Source organism: Chaetodon trifascialis, chromosome 11 (genome assembly GCF_039877785.1).
Source record: "Chaetodon trifascialis isolate fChaTrf1 chromosome 11, fChaTrf1.hap1, whole genome shotgun sequence".
NCBI classification, from domain to species: domain Eukaryota; kingdom Metazoa; phylum Chordata; class Actinopteri; order Chaetodontiformes; family Chaetodontidae; genus Chaetodon; species Chaetodon trifascialis.
This window is the reverse complement of record NC_092066.1, coordinates 14,821,363-14,848,059: the sequence shown is the minus strand read 5'-3', so window position 1 is coordinate 14,848,059 and position 26,697 is coordinate 14,821,363. Positions and strand designations below refer to the sequence as shown.

The 26,697-nt window shown below is 45.7% G+C and overlaps 1 protein-coding gene across 9 annotated transcripts in view; it reads left to right on the top strand.

Moving 5' to 3' along the window:
- Positions 1–26,697, top strand: part of LOC139339401 (myomegalin-like) — a 43,483-nt gene that overhangs the window by 10,891 nt on the left and 5,895 nt on the right. For 2 of the 9 annotated variants that reach the window (XM_070975000.1, XM_070974997.1), the window contains exons 1-36: positions 8,167–10,286; positions 11,742–11,879; positions 11,966–12,085; positions 12,180–12,272; positions 12,381–12,605; positions 12,706–12,864; positions 12,945–13,046; positions 13,642–13,779; positions 13,880–14,059; positions 14,263–14,457; positions 14,551–14,733; positions 14,810–14,926; positions 15,014–15,076; positions 15,196–15,302; positions 15,401–15,540; positions 18,420–18,541; positions 18,682–18,845; positions 18,982–19,252; positions 19,907–20,111; positions 20,225–20,341; positions 20,459–20,724; positions 20,803–21,017; positions 21,200–21,317; positions 21,463–21,580; positions 21,684–21,738; positions 23,227–23,474; positions 23,561–23,668; positions 23,772–23,933; positions 24,157–24,414; positions 24,498–24,629; positions 24,716–24,832; positions 24,928–25,117; positions 25,236–25,357; positions 25,761–25,997; positions 26,106–26,207; positions 26,415–26,632. In XM_070975000.1, coding sequence (XP_070831101.1) covers positions 8,949–10,286; positions 11,742–11,879; positions 11,966–12,085; positions 12,180–12,272; positions 12,381–12,605; positions 12,706–12,864; positions 12,945–13,046; positions 13,642–13,779; positions 13,880–14,059; positions 14,263–14,457; positions 14,551–14,733; positions 14,810–14,926; positions 15,014–15,076; positions 15,196–15,302; positions 15,401–15,540; positions 18,420–18,541; positions 18,682–18,845; positions 18,982–19,252; positions 19,907–20,111; positions 20,225–20,341; positions 20,459–20,724; positions 20,803–21,017; positions 21,200–21,317; positions 21,463–21,580; positions 21,684–21,738; positions 23,227–23,474; positions 23,561–23,668; positions 23,772–23,933; positions 24,157–24,414; positions 24,498–24,629; positions 24,716–24,832; positions 24,928–25,117; positions 25,236–25,357; positions 25,761–25,997; positions 26,106–26,207; positions 26,415–26,632 — 6,843 coding nt within the window. In that variant the 5' untranslated portion in view covers positions 8,167–8,948. Of the gene's footprint in view, positions 1–610; positions 688–3,279; positions 3,404–3,489; positions 3,648–3,742; positions 3,900–4,434; positions 4,489–8,160; positions 10,287–11,741; positions 11,880–11,965; positions 12,086–12,179; positions 12,273–12,380; positions 12,606–12,705; positions 12,865–12,944; positions 13,047–13,641; positions 13,780–13,879; positions 14,060–14,262; positions 14,458–14,550; positions 14,734–14,809; positions 14,927–15,013; positions 15,077–15,195; positions 15,303–15,400; positions 15,541–18,419; positions 18,542–18,681; positions 18,846–18,981; positions 19,253–19,906; positions 20,112–20,224; positions 20,342–20,458; positions 20,725–20,802; positions 21,018–21,199; positions 21,318–21,462; positions 21,581–21,683; positions 21,739–23,226; positions 23,475–23,560; positions 23,669–23,771; positions 23,934–24,156; positions 24,415–24,497; positions 24,630–24,715; positions 24,833–24,927; positions 25,118–25,235; positions 25,358–25,760; positions 25,998–26,105; positions 26,208–26,411; positions 26,633–26,697 lie in introns of those variants that run through there. The other 7 variants (XM_070975003.1, XM_070975002.1, XM_070975004.1 and 4 more) reach the window with 6 other exon arrangements.

The window sequence follows — 26,697 nt, the reverse complement described above, 5'->3', positions numbered from 1 at the left end:
TCAGGCTGATTTCACCTTCCACAGAGTGAAGTTGTAGCCCACAAAATCCTGAGTTAAGCAAAAACACCTGCATGGGTGAAGCACAGGTGTTGTAGAGTTTACTGTCTTCTCATGAAGTTGTTTGCAAAATTTAAACTTCGCTCCTGATTTTCACATAGATGACCTGATGAAAATTAAAGGGCACAAAATTACAAGATCCTAATAATTGACCAGCTGTTGGAAGTTCCAAACCAAATGTGGCAGCTTTATCGACAAACTACATTTGGCATGTTTTGTTTTGAAAATTAGGTGCTTTTATTGTGTAGTACGTCTGCAAGTATGACATTGGACAAAAATATTTTTTGTAGTTTTTCATGTCTTTATGAAATTGCAGAATTTACAAAATGTAAAAAATCCCCATCAATTTGCCAATATTTCAATATTTAAGGGCTTCTCAATTACTTTAAGAGGCATGTTATAGTCACTGGCCACCATCCAATCCCACAGATACTGCAGCGTAGTTACAAATGGTCATTTAACTGTGACAAGATCTTTTTGCTGAGGGTGGAGATGATGATGATGATGATGCTGATGATGACTGATTGACCTTAGATGTTTTCATCTGTTGCAGAACATCGAGCTGAAGGTGGAAGTAGAGAGCTTGAAGCAGGAGCTCCAGGAGAAACAGCAGCTTCTGGATAAAGCCCTGTAAGTCCACAAACATTAATCATGTTTATTTACTAATGTGTGAACATAAAGGTTTCCAGTTTGTTAATATGAATGTTGGTGTCAAACAGTTTCTGTCCCTAATTATATACAGTCGATACAGTTGACTTACAGGGAAACTTAGGCACCCTATTTCCCCATCTTTTTGTGTCTAAGTGACTAATGGGGACAATAATCTTTTTAATTGGTCCAGTACAGAGCGAGAGCGCTGCAGCTGACAGACATGAAACAGGCTACAATGTAATCCTTCCGGGCAATTGTGTGCCGTCAAAGTACTTCCACTAAGTGCTTGTTTTTGCCGCTGACAGGCTCAGATTGTTGTTACAGATAAGAAAGACATTTCATTTCTCTGAAGGGTCTTTTACATAATGCAGTCAGACACTAATAGTAATAATCTGAGCCTTTTAGTGGCAAAAACAAACACACACAACAAGCAAAATAGGGTCCAGTTTGAAAAATACTCAAAGTTTCATTTAACTGAAAATCAGTGACTGTTTTATGTCACACTGTAAGAGGTGTCTTCTGCTCTTTAACATCAGTAATGAATGGCAGCCAAGGCAGGCTGATATCGACAGCCTATCTTTATTGAGACACCCTCCATGAACAGTCTGTTTTCATATAGACTTTGATTATTACAGTACGTAGTGTGTGCTGGTTCGCAGATGCACCTCCATCTATGGGTGTTGGCTGCCTACACGGCCCTGTCTTAACTGTGGTAACACCTCATATCTCTAACAGCTCATATGTCATGCAGCAGCTGATAGAGACAACACACACACGCACGTAATGGACACACACAAACTTTCATGGATGGACGAATGCAACCCACAGCTTAAACACCTGACATGTTACAAAACTCTCATGTAGGATTATTGTAGACAGGCTGTAAAAATGCTGGTGTTATAAATGTGACATGGTGATGAGGGAGTCCTTTAACTGTGAGATTCTGCTTGAGGCAGCCGTGATACTGAGTATCCACCCTGCTGAACAATGTGCTCTTCGGGTAAACAAAAAAAAAAAAAACAGCTTTCAGTTTCACAAAAGAAGCTTCAAAATCTTCTTTACAACATATTCATGTCTTGTGAGAGAAACGCAAGTATTGTTTGATAGAGATTATGTCTATGTCAAGACAGGGAAAGTGTTTGATACTGTTGATTCAGATGTCTTCCTCCACCTGCAGGAATCGCTGCGGGAGCTTAGTAGATTGCATAGGCAACGTAGGCAAAGGCGGATTCTCCCTGGATTTGCAGCCTAGTGGCGTTTCCGTTTTCACTCTATATGGCTTACACTTCACAACAGTTGGCCTTGTGTTGTTGCTGAAATGGGCAGAGATGCTGCTTAAAGGTCAGGATTGTTGACCTTTAATAGTTCATCATTTGCCAACTGTTAGTACTCTTGGAAAGGATTAATTGACTCTCGTTACTGGTCTCTATTTTTGTTGCTGCACTGCGTCAGCAGAGATGGATCTGACAGTAAAGTGGTTATTGTTACACAACTTTGATTCTGCTTTTCTCCTACCTAACAGTGAGGCGGATTTGCAGCTTCTACAGCACATGTTCAGGCTTCTAGTTGTCGCCACAGAATTGTTTGCAGCAGATGTTAATGGTAATCTAACTACCTGTGATCTGTTTGGGAAAAGTGATGAATTCTGCTCAACTCTAGATCAGCTAAGGGGATTCTTTGTTGTGCTTTGCTTAAGGTTGTAGTATTGAACCTAAGCTATAAAAAAAAACAGATCTGCAATCTGTTAATAGTGTCATAAATAATATGTCGACCTTATCTGACAGTGTTGAATATTCTTTGTACTATTGACAGACTGAGATTACTGAATCATCTTCCTTCTGACTTCTTGCTGAATGGCTGGCACTTAGGGGTGAAGGTCTTCACCACCACACATAAAAGCCATTTGTCCATGAGACAGACATTTGCATTACTCAGACTGGTTCAAAATATCCCAGTTATTTGAGCTGTTGCATGTGGTGGACAGAGATAAAAACGTATGTAGAGAGCGTCCAGAACAGGACTCATGGCGACAGAGTGGCGTGTGCCATTCTGGGAGCAGAAATTCTGGGGTAGTGTTGTTGACTGACGACGTGATAAAGACACATGCTTGCACAGTTGGAGTCCAAAGGAGTGAGGGAAACGCTTATGTACGAGTACGAGTAAGCTGAAAATGTTCATGTTTCCTGCACATACAGTTTCGTTTGAATGTGATACCACAAACACATCCACCAGTAAACCTTCACATCTGGTTGCCAAATTGCATCCAGTGCTTTACATCAAGCCTGTCACCACTTCCACACTGTGGACACTTCTGCAGGGATAAATGTTGGCATTAGCCATGAAGATAAAAGCCTACACCATGGGTGGGGCAGCTTACTTAATCTCTGCTATAAGTGGATGGGTGTTGGGTATCCCATGAGCCCCGTATAGCAGACAGGAAAGTGATGACATCATGTTATTTCTTGGCTCTCACTAATGTCTCCATCATGTTCTGATACTGACCCCTTTGACTACATTTGTTTGTGGGTGTGAACTGTCTGACTCTTACTTGCCTTTTTCCCTGTTGTACAGCACAACAGCAGAGAGCTTGACCAATCACAATGAGGCCGAGCTGCAGAGACGATGTCAGGAGAGACAGCAGGAAATCGACCACATGCAGCAAGTGCTTGAGACCAAGATTCAGCTCCTGCAGGAGGTTCGTCTGTTCATACTTCCAGAGTTGAAACTGACTCAGATTTGCACATCATAACTGATTCTGTGCATGTGTGTGCGTATTTCCAGGAGGCCCAGCTAGCACGCAGCGAGGCTGAGCGGATGGCCTCGCTGGCTGGATCACACTCCCATGCTTCCCTCCTCTCCCTAGACATCCCCATGGAGGACATCCCAGAGGATGAGAGGCCTCCGAGCATCCTGTCTCCTTCCAACACCACCAAAGACAGGTGCAAAACACTGAAATCTGCTCAGCTGCCAGCGATATCAAACAAGTCAAATCCACCTCTCTGTCTCACTGACAACGTGCTATCTGTCTGTTCAGGTTAATAGAGGAGCTGACTAAAGAGCTTCGATCCAAGGACGCCCTCATCACAGAGCTGAGTGGAGAGAAGACGACTCTCACGCTGAGGGTGGGAGAGCTGGAGGGACAGGTTCAGGAGCTGTCTTCGTCTCTGCTGCAGAAGGACAAGGATGTGGAGGTATATACACATTATTATTTGTGTTTAAAATTGCTCTTAACATTTAACATCCTTTTAGAGGTCGTTTCTCGATTGTGTTAGCAAATGCATACCGCAATGTTAAATGTGTTTTCATCAGCGAGTTATCCCCGATGTATATGCTAAGAGTATATCAGTCGAACCCCTCACAGTTTGTACCAGCCTTCTAATGACACCGCATTCCTCTGGACCACCATGTCTCCTCTGGTCAGACTTCTATTCTAGAAAGAGGCTCCTGAAGCAGCATGCATGACATTCCTAAACCTCATTTTAACAACTATTCATGTTGGTCACAAGCGCTATTTGCAGGCACAGCAACTGAAACAAACACTCACACTGCAGGTGCGCATGAATGCAAGTATTGACACACCCATGAAGCATTTCCCTGAAGTTTTTTTGTTCTCTTTCCTGTTTCTGTATGTGTTTCTTTAATCTTAAACTTGCATGTAATATATATATTTTTTAATTCTTAGATTAGTGCATACAGTAGGTTTAAACTCTGTCTCCTCTATTGCAGTTTTATCAGGAGGAACTTGGTCAAGAGAGACTGCGCATCGAACAGGAGATGCAGGTATGTGCAGCTCTGTATGTTTATTTAAAAAACACTAGAGCATGGATAAAATGTGGGCTGTTCATTCTGGCATTTAAAACAACTTTGGTTTATCATCCCTCACATGTCATTATAGAGTTCTCCACTAAGTGTCAGAACAGCATCACAGTTGTCATTGTTTCATGTCAGACAGACTGCCTCCTAATGGAGAGGCGACAGCATTTTCACACAAGATCTGTCAAACTGTAGAGAAAATATGACACATACATGAATAATTTGTAAATTGCAACCTGTTTTTCTCAAGTTACCTATAGTTTATAAGATCTAGGGTTTAGACAATGTGTGATATGACCAGCATCTTTTCATTCACTGTAAAGTTAAAGGAGGTTGTGACACAGAACCTGCAAAAGGTATCAAAGTTTGAACATTTTGCTTTTGTTTTGCCACTGAAAATAGTACACAATTCGAAATGTTGCACATTATACATTATACATCAGACAGAAGCATCGTTAGACCATAGCTGAAAGAAGTCACTGTTCACAATGTCAGGACAAAAAGTAAGTGAAACATCCTGTGAAACATCCTGCGGTGAGCTGGAACTTTGTGCAATGCGACCCCTAAACGTTTCGCAAGTCATCGAGGGTGGTTTATTCCAGGCTGATTGGCAAACGATGAAGAAATGTGTTCATGAACTTTCCTCTAAAGCCAGCAAACTCAGGCGAGAAACATGATGCAAAAAGATGACTGTTAAACTGCAGTGGATGGAGTATCATGTGAGGCTTCCCGTGAAAGTACAGATCATCTTTCAAAGGCTTTAATCTCATCATACAAAGTGCCAGAAACTCATTACATTTACAGGCGTTAGCGGCACTGACATCCCCAAGGACACATTTCTCTCCTGATATATAATGAGGCTACAAATGGAAGAGGACCATTACCTTGATGTCAGCTCCATCTACTCACAGATGCTCTTTACCACTTATAGTTCAATTTGTAGCTCTGCAAATTCTCAATCATGACCGCCATAGTTAGCTTTATTTTTGATCATGATGCTGCTGTGCAGTGCTACTTCATGTTATCTGGTCGTAGCCTGAATGCAACACAGTATTTGTTGCAAACATGTTTGTTGTCGGGTGAGTTTCTGAGAAGAAGTGTTTTGTTTTTAAGGTATCTGTGTAGCAGTTTTAACTTGTAAATCAGTTATGGGTGAAAGATGCAAATGTACTCGTCAGGCAGGCTGCCTGCTCAGATGAATGTGCACTGAAACAATCTAATCAAAGCTACACACTGAGGGAGCAGTGGGCTAGTGGGCTGGTAAACATATTTTAGCATTTTAAGAATTTAAGGGAACACTATTGCAAATATTGCTAAAACAAAAATGGTTTGCTGTACTTTGTGAATTACTCTTTTTTTCCTTAAATTATTCTCAATGTGGAATAATTTCATTATGTTTTTTTTTAGCAATTTAAGTCCTTCAGCAAAGACATAAACTGTAGCTGGAGAGATCATGTGAGATGTGTGCACATTCCCATGAGGTGCCATCTCGCATACGTGCGTGTGTTCATGCAGGCATCTTGCTGGTTAGCAGTTTAACGGGTCTGGTTTCAGCCGGGTGGTCGATAGGTCAGGTTGACCTCTAAGTGCTCAGCAACCCCAACGCTGATATCAAGTTGTGTTGTTTCAGACAGGCAACCCCCATAAGAGCTCTTAATTGGTTCCCCAGACACCACATCCATTTAGATCAAAATCTATGTCTGGAGAGAGAGGAGGAGGCGGGAAAAAATGAAATGAAAGCTCTTAACACAGATGTTTCCAGGGTTTTGACATTTGTTTGTGTTTATAAGTATTCAACTTCACAAAACACCTGGTCAAAAAGAAGACATATCATGTCCAGACTTATTATTCAGCTGTATTGTTCCCGTATGTGTTATCAGCTGTGGGTGGCCTCCTTCTAGCAAACATCTGATTTTGATAAAAATAACTCAGGCCCAGTAATTATCCTTCAAATAATCAGCAATCAAAGACCCTTAAGCAGACACAAGGTCCAACAACTCTGACACTCATTAATGAGGATGTACAGGATCTGTACTCTGTCCTGAAGCAATAGAGGTACTTTGAGGATGAAAGCACATCGGCTGTCGATAGGGAGTTTTTCACTGCATATCTGCAGGGAAGTCACAGCGTGACAGCATGACCATCTGTTTGTGTGCCCTCGGGAAAACAAAAATTGTGGTCACAGCAGGGATGAACTCGCACAGTGAAATGCATGAGAAAGACCTGGTTGTTTTGCTACCACAGTCAAATCATTGTTGAAATATCTGCACCATGGCAACACGAAATACAAACCTTAGCATGACACAAGTTACACTGGTCTGATGAGGGTGTTGTTAAAGGACCAAAACCATCTCATCAGTATGATTGGAACAGTACGCTTTATATAATGACAAATTTAAATGAAAGGAAAACCATGACGTCTTAAAAATGCTTCATTCTGCTCCTGCTGATTACTTAACAGACAGCAATCATAACAACAGTGATGACACTGTAACCAAAACAGTTCATTCGTATATGAAAACTGTTCATTATCAAATGATCATCTGTCAAGTATCGACTCTGTTATGCTGCTGCCATGAAGATGGCCTCAAAGTTCATCTTCGTATGTAACCTCAGGCAATCTTTACCTCACCACATGGCAGCGGTCTTTAATTTATGTACATATGTGTCATCCTGGTAACCAGTTTTATTGCTCAGTGGTCATTGTGTGTACACAAAAGGAAAACATCCTTTTGTGTTTCCTCCGCAGAGCCTCTTACCTGATAAAATACTAACAATGGTGACCCTAGAATGAACAGAAATAGAATAGAAATGAAAATGATCAACGACACTGGTCTGTTTTGTAGTTAAGAAATGCTTGCTGTGGTCTGATGAAATCTAAGTAACGTGCACCATTCCCATTGTGTGTGTGTGTGTGTGTGTGTGTGTGTGTGTGTGTGTGTGTGTGTGTGTGTCTGAGAGAGAGACAGACACGTGGCTCTATAGCATAATTCTAACTGAAAGCCTGACATTGTGCTGTATGTTTGGCTGTTTGCTGCAGTTTCTTGAACACAGATTATGAATGGATATTGGACAAAAGAGAATATTAGATCATCATTTTATCACACACAGTAATTTTATATAGTGTAAATTGTAGTAACAGTAATGCGTAAATCTTTTGATTATACTGCAATTTATAATATCTTATAATAAGAATGCTTACATATTGACATGCATTGTAAAGCTTGTACAACATGCAGTGACTATACTTTATGATGAAAGAGAATAGAGTAGATCTGTCTCGCTCTCAGTTACATTTAATTTTACAGAGCGTCACTAATGTTACCATGTTACTGAGCATTTCACCTGTTCAGTCAGGCGAGCAGAGCTTAGTAAACCGGCCAGGAAGAAGTAACACACTCCCGGGGGAACACCACTCTGTCTCTTCACCCAAAAAACTAAAATACATCTGATATTCGCTGGCTCTACATTTAATTATGTGTTTTAATTTAAAAAAAAAAACAGCCGTTCGGAATCCGAATCATGGTGGATATTAAACCGTGAGCATTTCTGTATGGCTGCACCGGGCTTGTCCACCCCCTCCATTCTCCTAATGGTGCGCTCCGCCGCTGCAGGTCTGGTTCAGGCAGCCACATCGTTATCTTCCCGGAGGATCTGAGGCTGCACGATGCACCGAGCCCGGTGAGCGCGTGTCCGCCACTCTAGATGTCGTTAAATGCTCTGAACTGAATGGAGAGTCCTTCCTTCGGACACAGACACCGGGTAAAGACTCAGAGGACTGTCCCAGGACGCACGTTACCGCTCTGTGTCCGTGTAAAGGCTAGCAGGATTATTACCTATCCCCGGTCATGGTAAACCTGACGGCGTGCGGTGCGGCTCGTGTGTCCGTGACAGCCGACTGATGGTGCAGAGGCGCGTGCGGCGCCGTTGGGAAATGCGAAACAGCGGTATGGTGATGGCGCGAGGACGACATACAGTTAAATACTGCATCTGACTGTTGAGACATTCACCGGACTTCATCTGTGGGGGTGTGCGCCATATTCCCGATGCACCTGCACCTCCAGCAAATGAATGGTGATTCTGCGCTGATGCTCACGATATCTGCTCATCTGTTCTTACCTCATGGTTTTCTGTCCTGCCAAAAACCGCATGTGCAACTGTTCTCTACAAGCATGGTCTTCTTCTTGTCTACCTCATCTTATTTATTGTTAAGCCATTGAATTTAATGCCATTGTAAAGACTGATGTCACTGGGAGCTTTACACCATTTCAGCTGGAAAAGGCTTTTATTGTTCTCTAAAAGCACATGTTTAGTCTGATGCAACTTGAACATTATGCTCTTTTCTGAATCAAAGTGGCCATAAGGATTCAGGTGTCCTTCAGGTGTCCACGCATCTGTGGAGTAAACAGCAGTTAGAAGCCTGTGGAATGCTTGATCTCAAGATGAAGGAGACGTGTCGCATCTGTGGACGGGAGCTCTGTGGTAACCAGCGGCGATGGATCTTCCACCCCACTGCCAAGCTCAACCTGCAGGTGCTGCTGTCTCACGCTCTCGGACAGGAGCTGACCCGGGATGGCAGAGGAGAATTTGCGTGCTCTAAGTGCACCTTCATGCTGGACCGCATGTACCGCTTTGACACTGTGATCGCCCGAGTGGAGGCCCTGTCCATCGAAAGGTTGCAGCGGCTCCTGCAGGAGAAACATCGGCTGAGGCAGTGCATCGGTGGGCTCTACCGGAAAACAAACTCAGAGGAGGGGGCTGTGACTTTAACTGGAGGTAATGAAGGACCAGGCGATGGGATGGTGGACATTTCAGGTCTCACCCATGCAAAGTATTGTGCCCTGCTCCAGGATGACCTGGTCTACTCTTTGTATGAGTCCTGGGCGGATGACGGTCTGGACTGTCACCACCACCACCCTCAGTGTTCTGCCGGTCTGGAGGCAGAGGTCACAGTTGCAGGCTCACATCGTTGTGTTCCCAGCACTCCCAGGAGGTGTCGGGGATGTTCCTACTTGCGGGTGGCAGACTCTGACTATGAAGCTGTTTGCAAGGTGCCCAGGAAGCTGGCGCGGAGTATTTCCTGTGGGCCATCAACCAGATATTCAGCCAGTGTTATTGGAGGGAGTGTGACTGGAGGAGTGGGAGCTGGTGCACACGGAATAGAAGAAAGAAAAAATGTGGAGGATTCAGAAGCCCCTTCCTCTATAACTCTGGTCCCTGGTTCTCAGGACCCCTCGAGGACATCAGACAGTGATCGCACTCTGGCTGGGCGAGCCAGCTCCAGCCCTTCTGTAGGATCCTTTGAGACAACCGAGGAATACATTCAGCCTGGAGCCATAACAGATGGGCCACTGAGGTCCCCCAGGGAACCAGGAGATGACCGGATATCTGACTCCCTCTCTGAGGAGCACATGGGAGCCCCTCACGGCCAAGCCTCACCTGGACCCAGCCTCTCTCTGGCCCTCTGTTTGCTGCAGAGCTGTGCTGTTCACCGGCCAGTCCAGAGCTCTAAGGGGAGCAAGCTGCCGGTGTTGCTCCGACGTAGCTCCAGTAATGGAGGCGCGAGGCTGGGCTTCCCTGATCCTGTTCTGGGAATGTGTTATGGAACTCCAGATGGAGAAAGAGACAACAACATGCCAACACCTGAGCTTGAGACCTCTCCAATCAGGCTCGATGTCGGGCTTGATGAGATTCTGAACCTGGCTGACATGGAAGAATTATTGGAAGATTTGTACAAAGAGTATCCTCCCCCGCCTCCCCATCAGGTATAAAACCTTGACGAGGACGGTGATGTTGCTGTAATTCAAGGATTTTACTGCTGTAGGGTGATGACACTCTAGAGTAGAGAATTTTGCCTATGCACTGAAAATTTGCAGCATTTTCAGCACTGTGAGCGAACCAGCCCAACAGGCTTTGATGTTTGATGGACAAACAGTGCAGCCTGCCAACAAGATGCTTATTCTCACCACTTTTTAGCTCAGTTAGCCTGATAATCCAACTGTCAGTCACTTAAATCCTGCCCACAGCTTCTCCAACAAGCTTTTACCCAGGAGGATATGAGCTCCAGTGCCATATGTGTATTTGTGTGTGTGCTTAGTTGTCTGTGTGTGGGAATACATTACATGAGCAGTCAGGTGTGGGTAAGCTGTCACACATGACATGGCCCAATTACCTACACACAAAGAGGTCATTAGTCATGTCAATAAAGCATAGAGCATATAAAACAAAAAAAGCACAGGCATTTTTGACAAATTAGTGAGTTTAAATGTGAGTGAGTTTAAACTTAAAAAGTTGATATGCAGTTGCTTATATAATTAAATGGTTGTGGGTTTAAAGACTCCAGGAAGCTGAGGATCTGCAGTGATTTCCAACACAGCCTGCAGACACAGTAGAGGCACCCAGTTTTTCCAGTTAGCAACTAGTTTGTTGTAGCTCAGGATTTTCTGCGAGTGTGTATCTGTGTGTGCGCGCAGTGTTAAACATCTGTCTTCCTCAAGAGTATAATCCTCAGCAGTAGTTTTTTGAGGGTGTGTATTGCTTCAGAATTAGATGTTCTCCCTTATAGGAGTGTGTGATCTTGGAGCCAAGGCTGCTGACTGAAGTAGGTTAGATGTGGGGAGACATTAAGACAGAGTGACTCCACTACTGGCCTATTTTCATGCAGCCCTTGAGGCAAAGTGATCCACGCAATGTCAGACCACCCTGTCATCTCAACAGTGGTTGGCTAGTGGCATAACGCTATTAAATGATATATTAACATAATCGCCTTTATTAGAAAATACTGGAAAAATCTATACATATTAATTAAATCTCAGCTACATTAAACCGTAAGCTTGGTGAATGAATGTGCGTATCTTCATGATGTCCTTGCCTCTAGTCAGTGAAAGCATTTATATGCTGGTTATGTAAAGATAATAGTGGCTCAGAGCACTTCCAGCGCACTCACTCGTGCTAACTCATGCATGCAGACGCTCTCACACCACTTCAGAGCCTCTCTCTCCCTGCACACATGAATAAGCAGAGTTTCTAAAATGTTGTACACATATTACACAATCCGCTGTCAAAGTTACGCGGCCTGAAGCCTCTGTATATTTTATGATTTTGAAACAAACAAAATGTCTTCCTCGCAAATAATTCAGCAGCTGTGTTTGGTCAGAAGACCGAGCAAGCTAACGGATGTAGCCAGTTGTTTTTTTATAACTTGGAACGTCTTACATTAGAGCCTCGTTGAGGAGCAGCAGAGTCAACTGAACCAGTATGAGTGTGCGGCCGGTCAGTGCGTGAGCGAGCTGCAGAAGGCCCAGCTCCAGGTCCAATCCCTGCAGGCCAAGATCCACGAGAGCGAGGCCAACAACATGGTATGGTGCATAAGAACAGCGCATTACATTTGTATGTGTTTGATAAATTCACATCTGATGACAGTGATGCCTGTTTCCACCTACAGAAGCTGCAGGAGAAGCTGAACGAAATGGAGAATGAGCTGCGTTCAATCCGTCAAGCTGCTCAGAGTCAGGAAAGAGCCATTCAGGGTCTCACCGAGTCCAACTGCACCAAAGACAGAGAGGTGAGTGTTTGTTCTACATTAAGTAGTAGGTGAGCAACCAGATGATACCTGTATTTGAGAAGGTGCTCCTACCTGTAATTTATTCTGCTTGAAGGCCCAGGAGCTGTACCAGCTGATCGATGGGCAGAACACCACGCTGTGTAAGCTGAGAGAAATGGCCCACCGCAACCAGCTCGCTCAATGCAAGGTGAGACGTGATGGTGCACATATAGTGGTGCGAACCTGGATCCAGGATGGTGAGAAATCCCCAGGCTGGTGACGTACTGACCTTGGCCTGTGGTCATTCTTTCTCCAGGCTCCAGAGGGAGTGAGTGAGTCCTTGACGCTCGCCCAGCTGCAGGGGGAGCTGGTGGGGGTGCAGAGTTCCCTGTTCTCCCTTGGTCTGGAGCTGGAAGCCAGTCAGAGGAGTCTGAGACAGAGCCAGAGGCAAGGAGATGACCTGGCGAGGTTCAAGGACAGACTCAACTCTGATCTACAGGAGGTACTGCAGCACAGGGAGGTCACTGAAAAGCACAACCAGGTTGGTGTGTTTTGTGAATGCAAGAGGAAACCAAAACTTTAAAAGAAGTCTTGCAGTATGGATGATGCAGCTTGTGAAACCTCTGGCCTCTGTGCTGCAGGACCTGCGCTGTGCTCTGCAGAAAACTCGCTCTGAGCTTCAGGCTAAAGAAGCAGCTCTGAAGGAGAGCGAGGCAGAGAGACTCGCTGTGGTGCAGGAAAAGGACAGGAGCATCACACAGCTCAAACGCTCTCTGCAGGACAAGGAGGGACAGTTACAGGTAACAATTTCAATGCATACAGTATGTAGTCACACAGACACATGCACATATGTCTAAACCTGTGTACTTTAAATCTGCAGGAATATTCAGAGATGCTGGAGTCAACAGGGAGCTCCAAACCAAGAGATGCCCTGCTGGAGAAACTAAGAGAGCGTATTAAAGACAGAGACAGAGCTCTGGAGGTAAAACACACACACACGCACATTCACACACACACCAAGGGACAGAAATTAATGGCAGCTTGATAGAAATATTGAGTGGACTCCAAAATGCCCTTGATACTGAAGATTGCTGTCCTCAGCTGCTGTTCCATGTGGATCACTGCACCATATAGTGTGTGATTCATGCGGCAGTCTTTCCTGTACATTCAGTGCAGGAAAATGGGGCAGCTCTTCGTCAGCAAACAGCTAAGTATGCATCTTGCAGAAGCCGAAAGAGCCAGTGGTAGACAGTAATGCAGACTGCTGCTGTAACAGTGGGTCAGCATAAAATTTCACAACCATAAGGGTTAAAAAAAAGAAATCTTTGGATTGTTAGGGACAAACAGGAGTAAAAATATCACTGCTGTCCTCTTTAAGTCCTGTCCAACCATACAGCAGTGCCAGTACACCAGTTTGTCAGGAACAACAGCTTTGAATACTGCACATCTGCTCATTTTTGCCTACAAAACCTGAACATGGTATAATGAATGTCAGAGGGAGGATGAATATCACAGTGGAGGGTGCCCAGAATAGCAGCAGTGTCATTTTTTTCTCTTCCCCCCTCTGCTGTCTGCAGCGCTCCATCGATGACAAGTTCCGCTGTGTGGAGGAGCGCGAGGGCCAGGTGAGGAGGCTGCAGCTGGCCCTCAGGGAGAAGGAACGAGACCTGGAGAGACTTCGCTGCATCCTGTCCAGCAATGAGGAGACTATCACGGTACGCTGATAACACGCAGTGCAAAAATATCACACCTAACTTGTGCAGTAAATTTGTCTGAGATGGAAAGGTCACAGGAGTCTGTGGTTGTGACCGTCAGAGTCTGGACGCCTTGGTGCGTGGAAAAGAGCTGGAGCTGGAGCAGGCGGCAGAGGCCTACAGGAACCTCCAGTGGCTGAAGCAGCAGAGCGAGGAGAAGGAGAGGAACACTCTGAGAGAGAAAGACAACATCATCAGCCAGCTACAGGCAGCCCTACAGACACGCAGCCAGGAGACACAGGTGACACACACACACACGCAAACACACAATTGTTTATGCCTTTGGCATCATGGCTTCTAATTGTTTGTTGTGCAATTTCCAAAGCATTGTTAAAACCGGTCCACACAGACAAACCTGTGCTACTTGTTTTCACAAATACAACAGGTGTGCTGACAGAGGCTTTTCTGGGTCTGTGATGTGTGTGTGTGTGTGTGTGTGTGTAGGATCTGACAGCCGCCCTCGTTGCCAGAGTTCAGGCCGGTCCCTCAGAGGTCGTAGAGGAGTTGAAGGCTCGACTGGCGCTAAAGGAGAAACTCTTCCAGGAGCTGCTGTCAGACCGCAGCCGCCAGTCTAATGAACACCAAGCACAGGTCCAGGACATGCTCAACACCCTCAGCTCCAAAGACCAGTATCTGCAGGTAGGCCCTGTTGCTGGTAGGGCCATGGTTATGAAAATGCAACTGATAGATTGTGCTCCAAAGTCTTCAACCTCGTCACGCTTTCTGTCTCAGGACTACTCCTATAGGCTCTCCGTTGTGATTAGCGAGCAGACCAGCCAGCTGCAGGAGCTCCGCAGACAGCTGTCGATAAAAGAGCAGGAGCTGAGCGAGCTGAAACGAGACAAGGAGAGAGAGATGGGAGGAGAAACGGAGCATCTGCGGAGTCTGCTCAAAGAGAAAGAAGCCTTTATTAAGGTACCTCCTCCTTCCTTTTCCGGTGCTTTTCTCCCTTGCTGCTGTGCTCCTCTTCACAGTATATGTGATCCATCAGGAACTGATGCAGGCCCAGGAGGAGGCGATGCAGCCATCCGCCAAAGAGAGTGAGGCAGAGATGAAGGCTCTCCAGGAGGAGTTGCAGCTGGTACTGAAGAAGGAGAGGGAGGCTCAGGTATCTGTGTGGACCCTTGGATGATGCATAAAAACAATCCTTGTGTTTTCTTCTAAATCTCACAAGTCTTAACTTTGTGCCCTGCAGAAGGAGCTGTCTGCCCTGCGTTCGGCTCACCAGCAGGACACTAAGGACAGCTCTGATCATCAAGTACGATTTTGCCTCATTCTCAGCCAATTAGGCAGTATTTGGCTTTTTGTGCTACATAGGAATTATGTATTTATTATGTCTCTCCTTCCTCTTCAACCCTGCCCGGCGCTCTGATATAGACTGTGCTGGAGCAGCTTGTGTCAGAGTACAACAAGCTGAACGATGCCCTGAGGGCGGAGAAGAGATTATACCAAAATCTGACGCACATTCATACAAAGAGTGACAGGTAGGGAAGTTGTACTCAGGTCTTGTGACAGGACGTTTCCTGTGAATGCAGGAGTTTGTTTTGCTTTTGTTCTAAAAACACTTTTTCCTCCTTCTCAGCTCAGAGAAGATCCAGGCCCTCCACACGGAGCTAGACTCAGTTCAGGCGCTCCGCAGACAGCTAGACGAGGTCCTGGCCAGGACCCGTAACACGGCCCTGGTGCTGGAAAGGGCAGCTAAAAGGCAGCCTGACTTTGGAGGTGGGGATGGGCAGGGTCCAGCCTCCAGGGCTGCGGGGGGCACTGTCACTAACACTCTGTGATGTTCTGTCTGACCACAGCACTACTGAGTGACACTTAATGTGAGGCGGAGCTGTCTGTAGCCACTGATGGCCAGTTTGATGGAAATATGTGGCCCTAAAGCAAACACGGTCAGGAAAATCCTTCTCTGAAGTGTGAATTAAACTGAATATCTTACCATCAGCCTCCAGGCAGCTTCGTCCAGATAGCACAAGCACTGCTCATAGTAGCAAAAGCCTGTTCAGATTAACCTCCATGGTATGAAGTGGCAACGTGCAACCCAGAGTCTTATTTATTAATATATTCTGTGAGTGTGGTGTGAATATGTTTTTATATTGTGTTTGAAATACTGCCTGCGTATTGCTTTGCAGTGCGATTGTTCTGCATTGCCATTTCTGTGTACTGTCTCTCACCGGTGTCACTCTTCCAGCCTTACTGTCACAGTGAAGTCGCGTCTTGTGGAGAAACTCGAGCTCATGCCTTACAGTGAAATGTCTCACCATCCATCATTTGTTTTGTATCATCTGTTTGTGAACAGGATGTGCACACTTAACATCGCCCAAGATACAAAATCTCAAAAGATGACCAAGTAGTCTCCTTCACTTCAGCTTATCCTTGGGTTGCTTTCCTACACAGTCTCACAACGTGAACCTGCTCTGCACTAGTTGCATCTTAGTCTGACAGATTATGCATGAAACATAAGGTCAGCCTCATTAGATATAAGGTGGTAGGTGTGCTCTGATTACATTAAAATAACGTTATGGTAATTTCATATGATATGTATTGTTTTCAGTTCATCTGCTTGTTGGACCTAAGTTCAGCCTTGTACCAAGAAAAAAAGCAGAGGGTAATTTTACTGTCTGCACTGTGCTCTCCATAAATCACATGAGATGTGAATGCCAGAAATAATACTTGCCCAGTAAATATTTCCAGTAGGTAGATTTTCTTATTTGGATCTGTGCCCTTACCTCTCATCTAGCCTCAGAGATGGAAACCTTGTCAACACTTCTTCTTGTGTTCGAAATGCAACAAAAATAAAGATGTGCTCACTTTTTGTCAAAAGCACTTCTGTTTATTGTGTATAATTGGGAATTTTGTTTCAAGAATATCCCAAACCTGAAATCCCTCACTTGATCCTTGATATACCTTCCTCCTGTTCCCCAGAGATAAACCCACAGTGTATCTGAACCTTTCCTCAGAGTAGAAATACTCTTCATGTTTGCCCCCTTAGTTTGTCCCAAATGAGAACACACCAAAGATAATTCAACCTCATTATAAGAATACAAACATCCACATGAAACTATAATATGTACTACCAGATATATCCAGCCCAAATGAGTGTTTTTTTCATGTCCTTCCTCCCTCATGCATGAGATTGTAGCATGATTTTCATGTTTGCATGGCTGTTCTGTTGTAATGCCCAGTTTCCACTACACTAAAATTCACCGCATGGTAGTTGAAAAGAAAAACATTTCAATGGCAACTGAGAGAGTGGTGACAGTCTGTGATGCCACAGTGTGTAAACAGGGCCCCACATTCAGGCCGTTCAGCTTACACAGCGCATTGCTCGATCAATAACCCAGCAGTTTCACTCCATGAATTTCCTGCCCTGTCACTCGCAGCACAAAGACATTTGACGTTTAAGCTTCACACATGTTTTAGGGTGGAGACATTTGGAGTCAGTAATTGCCTTTGAACTCCCCCTGATTATGGACATAATCCCATAATAAGTCTCAACAATGCAGTGAACAACTGTACATACACACCCATGCACCTATGATGTCCCCAAAAGTGATGGAAACACGACTGCGTGCGTCCGTGTGTGTGTGCGTGTCTGTGTCTGGATGTGTATTAATCATGTTGTGGGAGACATAAATGTGTGGACTTGTTGTCCTTATGGGGGCAAAATGCAGGTCCCCATAATGTAAATCATTAGATTTTAGGGTAAAGGTTAGGGAAATTAATATAAAGCTATATAATATCCTCAAAAGTGATAGAAAGGGTGTGTGTGTGTGTGTGTGTGCGTGCGTGCGTGCGTGCGTGCGTGCGTGCGTGTGTGTGTGTGAGTGAGTGTGTGTGTGTGTCATTAGGCCCTATTAGGTAAAACAGTTTTACTCTGAAATTCCTGCCAGTCACTTTCCACTGAGCCTCTGCTTCCTGTCAAGGAACAATTGTGTGTGTGTGTGTGTGTGTGTGTGTGTGTGTGTGTGTGTGTGTGTGTGTGTGTGTGTGTGTGTGTGTGTGTGTGTGTGTGTGTGTGTGTGTGTCATTAGGCCCTATTAGGTAAAACAGTTTTACTCTGAAATTCCTGCCAGTCACTTTCCACTGAGCCTCTGCTTCCTGTCAATGAACAATTGTGTGTGTGTGTGTGTGTGTGTGTGTGTGTGTGTGTGTGTGTGTGTGTGTGTGTGTGTGTGTGTGTACAGTACTTAAATAACACACAACAAAGAACATGCTGCACACATGCTCAGTTTTAGCACACAATTACCATGAACTTTTCATGTGACATGAACCAAAATCAATCACGTTTGTCTCAGCTGAAAGTGTGTTAAGTGTTTCTCATGAACACACACATTCACACACTCTCTTGTACTGGGCTGCTCTGCTTTGAGTGTGTTTTTGACTGCCTGCTGCAACGAGTGACATAACATTTCCCCTTTAGTCACATGCCTTCCAAGGTGGTGATTCAGTGTCTGGACAGACCTCTGGAAAGAACGGGAGAGTGGGTGTCAGAGAGGGAGAAGCCCAGGAATGATAGAACAAAACGAAAAACAGAAGTCTGAACAAAGGGGAGAAAAAAGCAGGTGGATGTTGTGCTCATATGGTTGTTGTTTTTTCAGAGCTCAGCACAGAGGAAGAGGAGGAGGAGGGGGACGATGAAGACGGCAGCAGTGATGAGTTCACAGACAGCATCGAGGAGGATGATGAAAAGGTGACGTCCAGAAGTTTGGCCTCTATTCAGGTAAAATCACTATGAAATCCATTTACCTTCAGGCGCTTTGTAGCCACACGTTTATGTTTCTCTCACTGATTTAAACCTTTGCCTAATCTCATGACTTACATAATAGGCACAGTAACAAACAACTTTTTTCTTCTGTGAAGGCTCGTGGACCTGAGGGTGTGACTGGAGCAGCGGTGAGGGGGACAGTGTCCCAGAGAGCTGATGTGAAGCATCTTGAGGAAGCAAAGGAGACACTTCAAGGCCAGCTTGAAGAAATACAGTCACAACTGGAGAGGGATGGATACACCTCTGTGGCTCAGATGAGGTGCACATTTGTGTCAGGGATCCTCAGGCACCTTTGTTTTGACTGACATCATTGCACGTATGGAGGTTTAAACCTGGACAGCTTCATTATGCAGAATGTCTAACTGGGCTTTGTCTTTGTTTCCGTGTCCTGCCAGGAGCGCTCTGCAGAGGTTGCAGCAGGAGAATCAGGCTCTGAAAGAAAGCCAAGGACGAGCTGGAGCTGCAGGACTGAGGCTGAAGAATCACAGGAGTCTGAACCAGGAAGAGGAAGAAGAGGAGGAGGAGGAGATCGAGGAAGAAGATGAAGATGAGGAGGAAACATCTCCACAACATTTGCCGATGGGAAAGCGAGGTCCTCCACGTGTTAGTCTGAGTGACGAGCGAGGGAAGAGGCAGTGCACGCGGCCCACACACCAGCCTGAGACGGTAACATATTATACATTTAAACCATTTGTAACTGTCTATTTTATATTAGATAATATTTTATAAAGCTGCTGCAAATCTGTTACAGTCATTTTTGCTCTTATTTCTTTATATAAGATCATTGTAGTTTTTAGATTTTGTAAGAGAAAACATGATGGTGGAAGAAGTGCTCAACTTAAGTCAGAAAAATACTGAAAAAGTTATTTTACTTTTCATATGAAAGACAGTTAAAATTGCAAACTCATTGGCAATGAAGCATCACAAGTAAAAGCTCATTTCTGAAGGTTAGTGTTAAATAATGATGCACTGAAGTATTTTTTAATTGTCAATAGTCCAGGTTGCATTAAGTAACTACTATCTTGACTGATTTAAACATCAATCATGTTTTTAAGATGATTGTATATTTTGCATGTGAAACTAGATTTTTTGGCAACGAGCTGCAGCTGGCAGGTAAAAAAGTACCTTGTGACTAAAACAATGCCTTTGCTGGTTGCAAATCGGATTTCATCAAGCTGTGCAGGAACGGCTTTGCCTCCACGCCCTACCTCCTTTTCTCACTGAGGCCTGAAGCTACAGTCTCCATGTACGGCTGTTTTGTTCTTTTTCAGTCCCGTGGTTGTTTATATGAGTAATGGAGCACACATTCTGCTTTTGCAGGAGGTGGAGCTTGCTGGCAGCAGCAGTGAGGTGGGAGAGCTCTGGCAGGATATAGAGGAGGGTCTCCAAGAGCAGGCGGCCCGTCTGAGCTCTGATCTGGCTCTGAGCCACCAGGAGAACAGAGAGCTGCAGGAAAGGCTGATGGTGTCTGAGGCCACGGTCCACGCTCAGGCTGAACAACTGAAGGACTACAGAGACCTGCTCAGTGAGTCACTCTCAGGAACACGTGTGAAGGAACAGAGGCATGTTTTTACAACAGTGTTCAAAAACCTTATTAGCATACAAGATTTAAATATTGGTCATGTCATGTCTCTGCAGCGGAGACATCGGTCCAGCAGGCCAGTAAGCAGGTACAGGTGGACCTCCAGGATCTGGGTTATGAGACATGTGGTCGCAGTGAGAACGAAGCCGAGAGAGAGGACGCCAGCAGCCCAGGTGACAAACAGACCGAACTGTCTCAAACTATTACAGCCCGTATTTTTTCCTCTCTTGCAAAAACCACTCAGTGATCCTCATTAATCCTGCATCAATCATCATCTCTCCCTCCTTCAGAGTTTGACGACCTGGAGATGTGCACGTCACTGTCCCATCAACAGGACTATGAGGGTGGGGGCGGCAGCTGGTACGCTGGTAGCTGCAGCAGTAACAGAGGGGCTTATGAACTGGGGGATGAGACAGCCTCTCTTCAGCATCTGGTCCAGGACCTCCGCTCACAGCTGACCCGCTGCCACAAGGTGATCCGTGGGCTGCAGCTGCGTGTCCGCTCCCTGTCTACCACCAGCGACTACGCCTCCAGCCTGGAGCGCACCCCGCGCAAGGTGCTGTACCATTAACCAGATACATTATTAGCTGTTTTTTTAGGTCCATTTTTCTGAAGATTTTTGCTCACCTTCTAGGTAAACTGGGCCTTTGAGACATCACCGGTCCCCAGTGCTGTGGAGGAGGATGAAGGCTGGATGTCGGACAACCAAGGCATTCGCTCAGGGTCCAAGCCCAGCAGGGAACTGCAAGAGCTGATGGCACGAGTTGCGTCACTGGAGGCACAACTGAAGAGCTCCAGACTGGAGGGCAAAGGCCAAGCAGAAGAGGGGAAATGTGCCACCTGGCCTGGGTGAGTGGACCGAGACAGAGAGGCGGTGAGAAAGGTAGAGGGGAAGGGGTTCCTCGTTACTCCTGGTGCTCTGTTGTCCCTGCGTATTCTAAGGCACCTTTATTCTATCTAGAATCAGCATGACTCAGCATTTAAGTATATATAACTTCTATATTAATGCTGTGCTCTTCCTCCCTTTACAGGAAGTACAACTCTCTGATCCAGACACAAGCTCGTGAGCTGTCCCATCTGAGGCAGAGGATGAGAGAGGGGCAAGGAGTCTGCCATATCCTCACCCAGCACCTGGGTGACACCACCAAGGTACTCCGAGCCCTTCTGCACTACTCATACTGCATTATTCATTAAACCGCATTTGATTGGTTTTGGCAAATCATATGGCGCAGAGGAGTGTTCAGTTTTCTAATGGATATTCTTATACTTGCTGCAAATTCTCAATGACTTACAGGCCTTTGAGGAACTGCTGCGTGCCAATGATATTGATTACTACATGGGTCAGAGCTTTAGGGAGCAGCTGGCTCAGAACACTGCCCTGGCACAAAGAGTGGTCACCAAGATCAGCGGGCGTAAGGAACATCCTCCATCACACAGAAAGACCGTTCATGTTTTACAGTTGAAATTGTCATTTTCTTCTCGTGCACTCTCATCTTTCCTCTTCTGTTGCCATAGGTGACCATGCAGAGAGCCGTGATGACAAGACAGGCCATGAGTTGCTTGCCCTACGGTGAGTCAGCAACTTTAATCATTTAAAAGATTAGATGTGTATGTGCACTGTAGCTGGCTGCTTGGCAATAAAGAGCCACATGGTAAAAGCCATGCACTGTGTAATAACTGTTCATGCACACATGGACATGCACAGACCTGCAAACATGCATAACAGATGAGCCTTTACCTTAAAGTTGACAAATCAGGTTATGGAGCCACATCTCAATGATCACCTACCCCCTGATTCAGCCACAAAGCATTCGATTCCATTTAAGTTTTGTTGTATGCACATGCAAAGTGCTTCATTTTTAATCTACTGAATAGTTTGATAAACTCTTGTAAAAAAAAAATTTGACAAATCTCAACCTCAGCAGCAACGGCTTATGGTATCACCAGCAGCACAGAGATTTGTGGATGTCCCTTTACATTATTAGCTTACTTTGCAGAGCACTTACTCTGTCCCAGTGATTAGTTTATTGTCATGTGACACGCTGCGGCACACGAGCAGCCGTCCACACAGTTCCTTATGGTGGAGAGGAGCCAGAAGGTTGCTGTTAATCCATACACAGGCCACAGCATGGAGCTTTTACTCTTAAGTTGCTTTAGTTGAATAGACTTACAGGTGTCCCACCAGCTGGGTGTAAGAGGCTCCATGTGACTGTGTGACAGTCCTGGTGGACGGACTGGTGGAAGACTGTTTCTGTTGGAGTCACTTATCTGTCGGGATTTAGTTTAAGAATCCCTTTCTGGTTACTAATATTATTTAGAAGGTAGATTGGGTAACTAGAATCAGAAGACCGTCAGTATTTTTAGCTGGATCTTCACAGACAAGGTTTACCCAGCTCAGGCTTTTGTGCATCAATGACTCGCTCTTTGTTTTTCTGGACTGTACTATGCTGTGATGGCTCCTCTGTGGAAATGCATATACAGGCAGTCTCTGTGGTCTTTTTCTTTGGGTGGAGACCAAGCAAGAGAGAAAACTTTTATGAGGATGCTGTTGGAGAGAGACAGTGAGTTCATGCTTCGGCAGCTGAAACAGTAAGAGGAGTATGTATGTAACTACTTCACAGAGGAGTTTACTTTAAGAGCTCCAGTGTAAAAGCTTTTTAAATTTACTCATACATGGTGACAGATCAATTAATTTTCCAATTATGATAGTGAAAAATGCAATGTATAGTTCACAAAAGCCAAAGGTGACATCTTCAAATGTTTTGTTTTGTTTGACCACCAGTCCAAAAAATCCCAAACTGTTCACTTTCTTCAGTATCAAAGTCTCTTAAAAATGATTGCAATGATGATTTGCAAATTTTGTCGGGCTCCATAGAAACTTTCTCTCCATTATGTCCAGTGATTGTGATGTAGATGCAATGGTCCTCGGGAGTTCTGTTGTGAACTGTGCCAGGCAATGTCAAACAGCTGTTAGTAGCCTGTTATGGACATACTTCTTTTTTCATTAATGGCATTCACTTCACAATGTAATGATCGATCCTCTTGTGTGCACACGTAGGCTGAGCAAGGAGCTTCAGCAGAAAGATAAAATCATCGAGTCACTCCACACCAAGCTGCAGCAGCGTCCAGAGACCCCATCCAGCTGCCTTGCTCTCTCTGAGACCACCGACCAGTCTGACAGAACCTCCCTGGTGTCTGATGAGTACAGAACCAATGAAGATTTGGAGCTGTGCTCAGATTTAGACGCCAGAGAATATCAGGAGGAGCACCGACTGCGGCAGCCAGGACTCGGATCAGAACAAGACGGTATTGTTAAAGTGTAATCATATGTTCACCTCTCCTGTCTGTGAGATGCCTCTTCTATCCTTTCCCTTTCCATTCCCCTCCTTTAGTCCGTCCATCTCTCCTTCCTCCTCCTCATGGCTTCCTCAAGTCCTCCAGCAGCTGTCCCAACATGCTTTGCTCAGCCCCTGTGGGTTTGACCAGGCAGTCCTCCAGAGGTATGGGACTCACAGCTGGCTATGACTTGCAGAGTACCCACATTTTCTCTTTCTCCTCCTCCTTCATGTCCTATACGTGTCACTTCCTGTCATTCTCCTCCAGCACTTTTCAGTGAGCCCGTCTCCTACTCCCTCTCTGTCCCCTCTGGCCCTGACGTCTGGGGTAAGGAAGTCACTTCTGACCCCCGGCCCAGGGCCCTGTCTGTGATCGCTGTTCGCCCAGAGCTGGACACGCTGTACAAACAGATGAATGAGCAGAGCAGGGGTGAGGGGCCGGGGGGGCGTGTGCCGTATATGAGATTAATTTATTAAGTGTAAATAACAGACTTTGATAATATCTCCACCACTCTCGACCACAATAAATTCCTCTGTTGTCCTGCATGTGCCCTGTTTGACACACTCTTTTGTCTCTCTGTCTGTGTGTGTGTGTGTGTGTGTGTGTGTGTGTGTGTGTGTGTGTGTGTGTGTGTGTGTGTGTGTGGTCACAGGCTTTGCAGTCCCCCATGACAAGGCTCTATTCACTCTCTCACCTGGTGCCCACAACCAGCACGACCTCGCCAGTTATAGCCAGCTATCCCATCATGCCTTTCAACAGTATCAGCTGGGTGGCATTCCTGAAGGCCATTCGCTGAAGTCTGACTCAGGTCTAGTGCCAGGAGGGTCTTTGTGGGACATGGAGAACATGGTTCAGCACGTTGGAAGCTACTCTGGCTCACTGGGACACCAGCAGGGAAGCAGCCATGCAGGTGTGACTCTAGTGATGGAAACAAGCTTCATGGTGAGCTCAGAAGGCTCCCCTTCAATCTTTCTTATGATGTTTTGTTTTTAGGGGTAAATTTGATAGAGGAGCACCTGCAGGAGGTGAAGTGTCTCCGTCAGCGTCTGGAGGAGTCCATTAGGACCAATGAGAGGCTCCGACAGCAGCTGGAAGAGAGGCTGGCCACCACTGGGCGTGATGGAGGTACTGCACCCACACCAACACTGCGACCGCTATCATTTCTTTTTCTCCAAGATTTAACATAAAAATAATTCCTCTTTCATATGCAGGGGCACCAACAAACATCTACATTCAAGGCCTGGACACCGTCACTCAACTGTCCAATGAGATCCGAGTCCTGAAGGAAGAGAACTTGGGTCTACAGTCACGCCTGCAGGCCAGCACAGGTGCTTCATGTGAAAGGCAGCTCCAGTTTTAATGATTTTAATGATTCTTCTGGAATATGAATGTTAACTCATCTGGACTCTCCTCTTCCCATCAGACACATGTGAGGAGGTGGTGCAGTTGCGTGAGGCGGTGTTTACAGCACGTGCCCGCCTGAAACAAGCAGAGTTGGAGGCAGAGCAGTGGAAGGAGGAGCTGAGGCGACTCCAGGCTCACAGTCAGGAGCAGGGACAGCAGATACACATACTGAGGCAGGAGCGACAGGCCAGTCAGGAGAAAACCAACAGGTGGGTGTGATCGCTGTGTCTACAGATTGAATCAGTATAAGTAGATAGAAACTGTGCTTCTCTGTGTGTTTACATAACTGTTCTCTGACTGTGCTGCACTCTATCTGCGTATCCTCAGGCTCCAGCATGAGGTGTCTCTACTGCAGCAGCAGCTGTGTGAGAGCAGAGAGCTCATCCACTCCCTGCAGAGTGAACTACAGGTGTACGATCGAGTGTGTTCCAGCACAAAGGCCAACAAAGGTCAATTCAGTCACTGCACCCGAGCCATGCTTAATATGCCACACTTTTTAAATGAAACAGCTTTTAGTTTAAAGCTGCTTCTTGTTGGATGTCCTGTGGAATTCCTTTGGCACCATCTGGTGACAGAAATAACAATTGCACCACAGTAGACCTGGGGACACTGAGATGAGAAGGCGAAAAGCAAACACAGGCTGCTCAGCCTTTCCACATGATTGTTTCATTTTTCCTTTTGCCATCAGAACAGAAAGATGCTACAATTTCAAAATGATCTCCACATTGACAAACATTTAATCAAAGCTTTATTGTATTGTTGTGTTGCAATGAAACCCTCCAAAACCCAGCAAGCGATGAAGCAGTGGCATGTTCATTCAGACTCTGCAACCATTGTGTATTTTGTCTTCAGGCTACCTGTGTGAGCTCCCAGGTCTACCAGTGGAGCTGGGGGAGCTGCTCGGGGAGGTGAGGAGTCTGCGAGCCCAGCTGCAAAACAGCGTCCAGGAGAACAGTGCCCTCAGACAACTGGAGCTCCACAAGCAGCTGGAGCAGAAGCTGGGTAGCGGCTCTTTTCGGACTCCTTCCCTCTCTGCGCTCACTGCCAGCCCTCAGAGAGAAAACTTCTACAGACGACAGCTGCTGCACGGTGAGACAGCTCACAATACTAGACAGAAGTATTATTGTGAGGCTGAGTGTGCCGTGGTGTGGTTTACTGTGTGTCCAAGCCTGCTTTGTGTATGTGTGTGCTCCACAGACCCAGCTCCGTCTCCACCTGTCAGGGACATTGGTCTGTTTAACTGTGGATCTCCTGGTCCCCCCTACTCAGACCTGGACGACAGCCATAGCACTGCCAATGGTGTGACTTACACTGCACTGCACGACTGCAGCTTAATTTGACTTTAATTTGATTATAAAGAGACTGTATTGCTCTGTTACAATAATAACAATAATGATGAAAGTGCCTGACAGAATGTTGATTTAATCACTTCTAAACTGCACAAATTCTTTCTTGCAATACAAGAAGTCCTTCCAAAATACATCTGAGCTGTTTTGTCTCCAGCAGACCCTCTTGACCCTCACTCTGAGCTGGAGGGGGAGGCCCCTGATGGATCATTTGCGAACCGTAACGGCCGCCATGCCATCGGTCATGTGGATGACTTCAGTGCTCTGCAGCAGCAGGTCCTAGAGGGCCGGAGCCTTGTCCAGCGCATGGAGACAACCCTGCAGGCCTGCCTCGGCCCACCACTGCTGGAGGGCAATCAGAAACAGAGCAGTGAGCTGGTGAGGAATATTTTTTTAACAAACCAATGACAACAAATAAAAGTATTGACTGTAGACACAAGTAT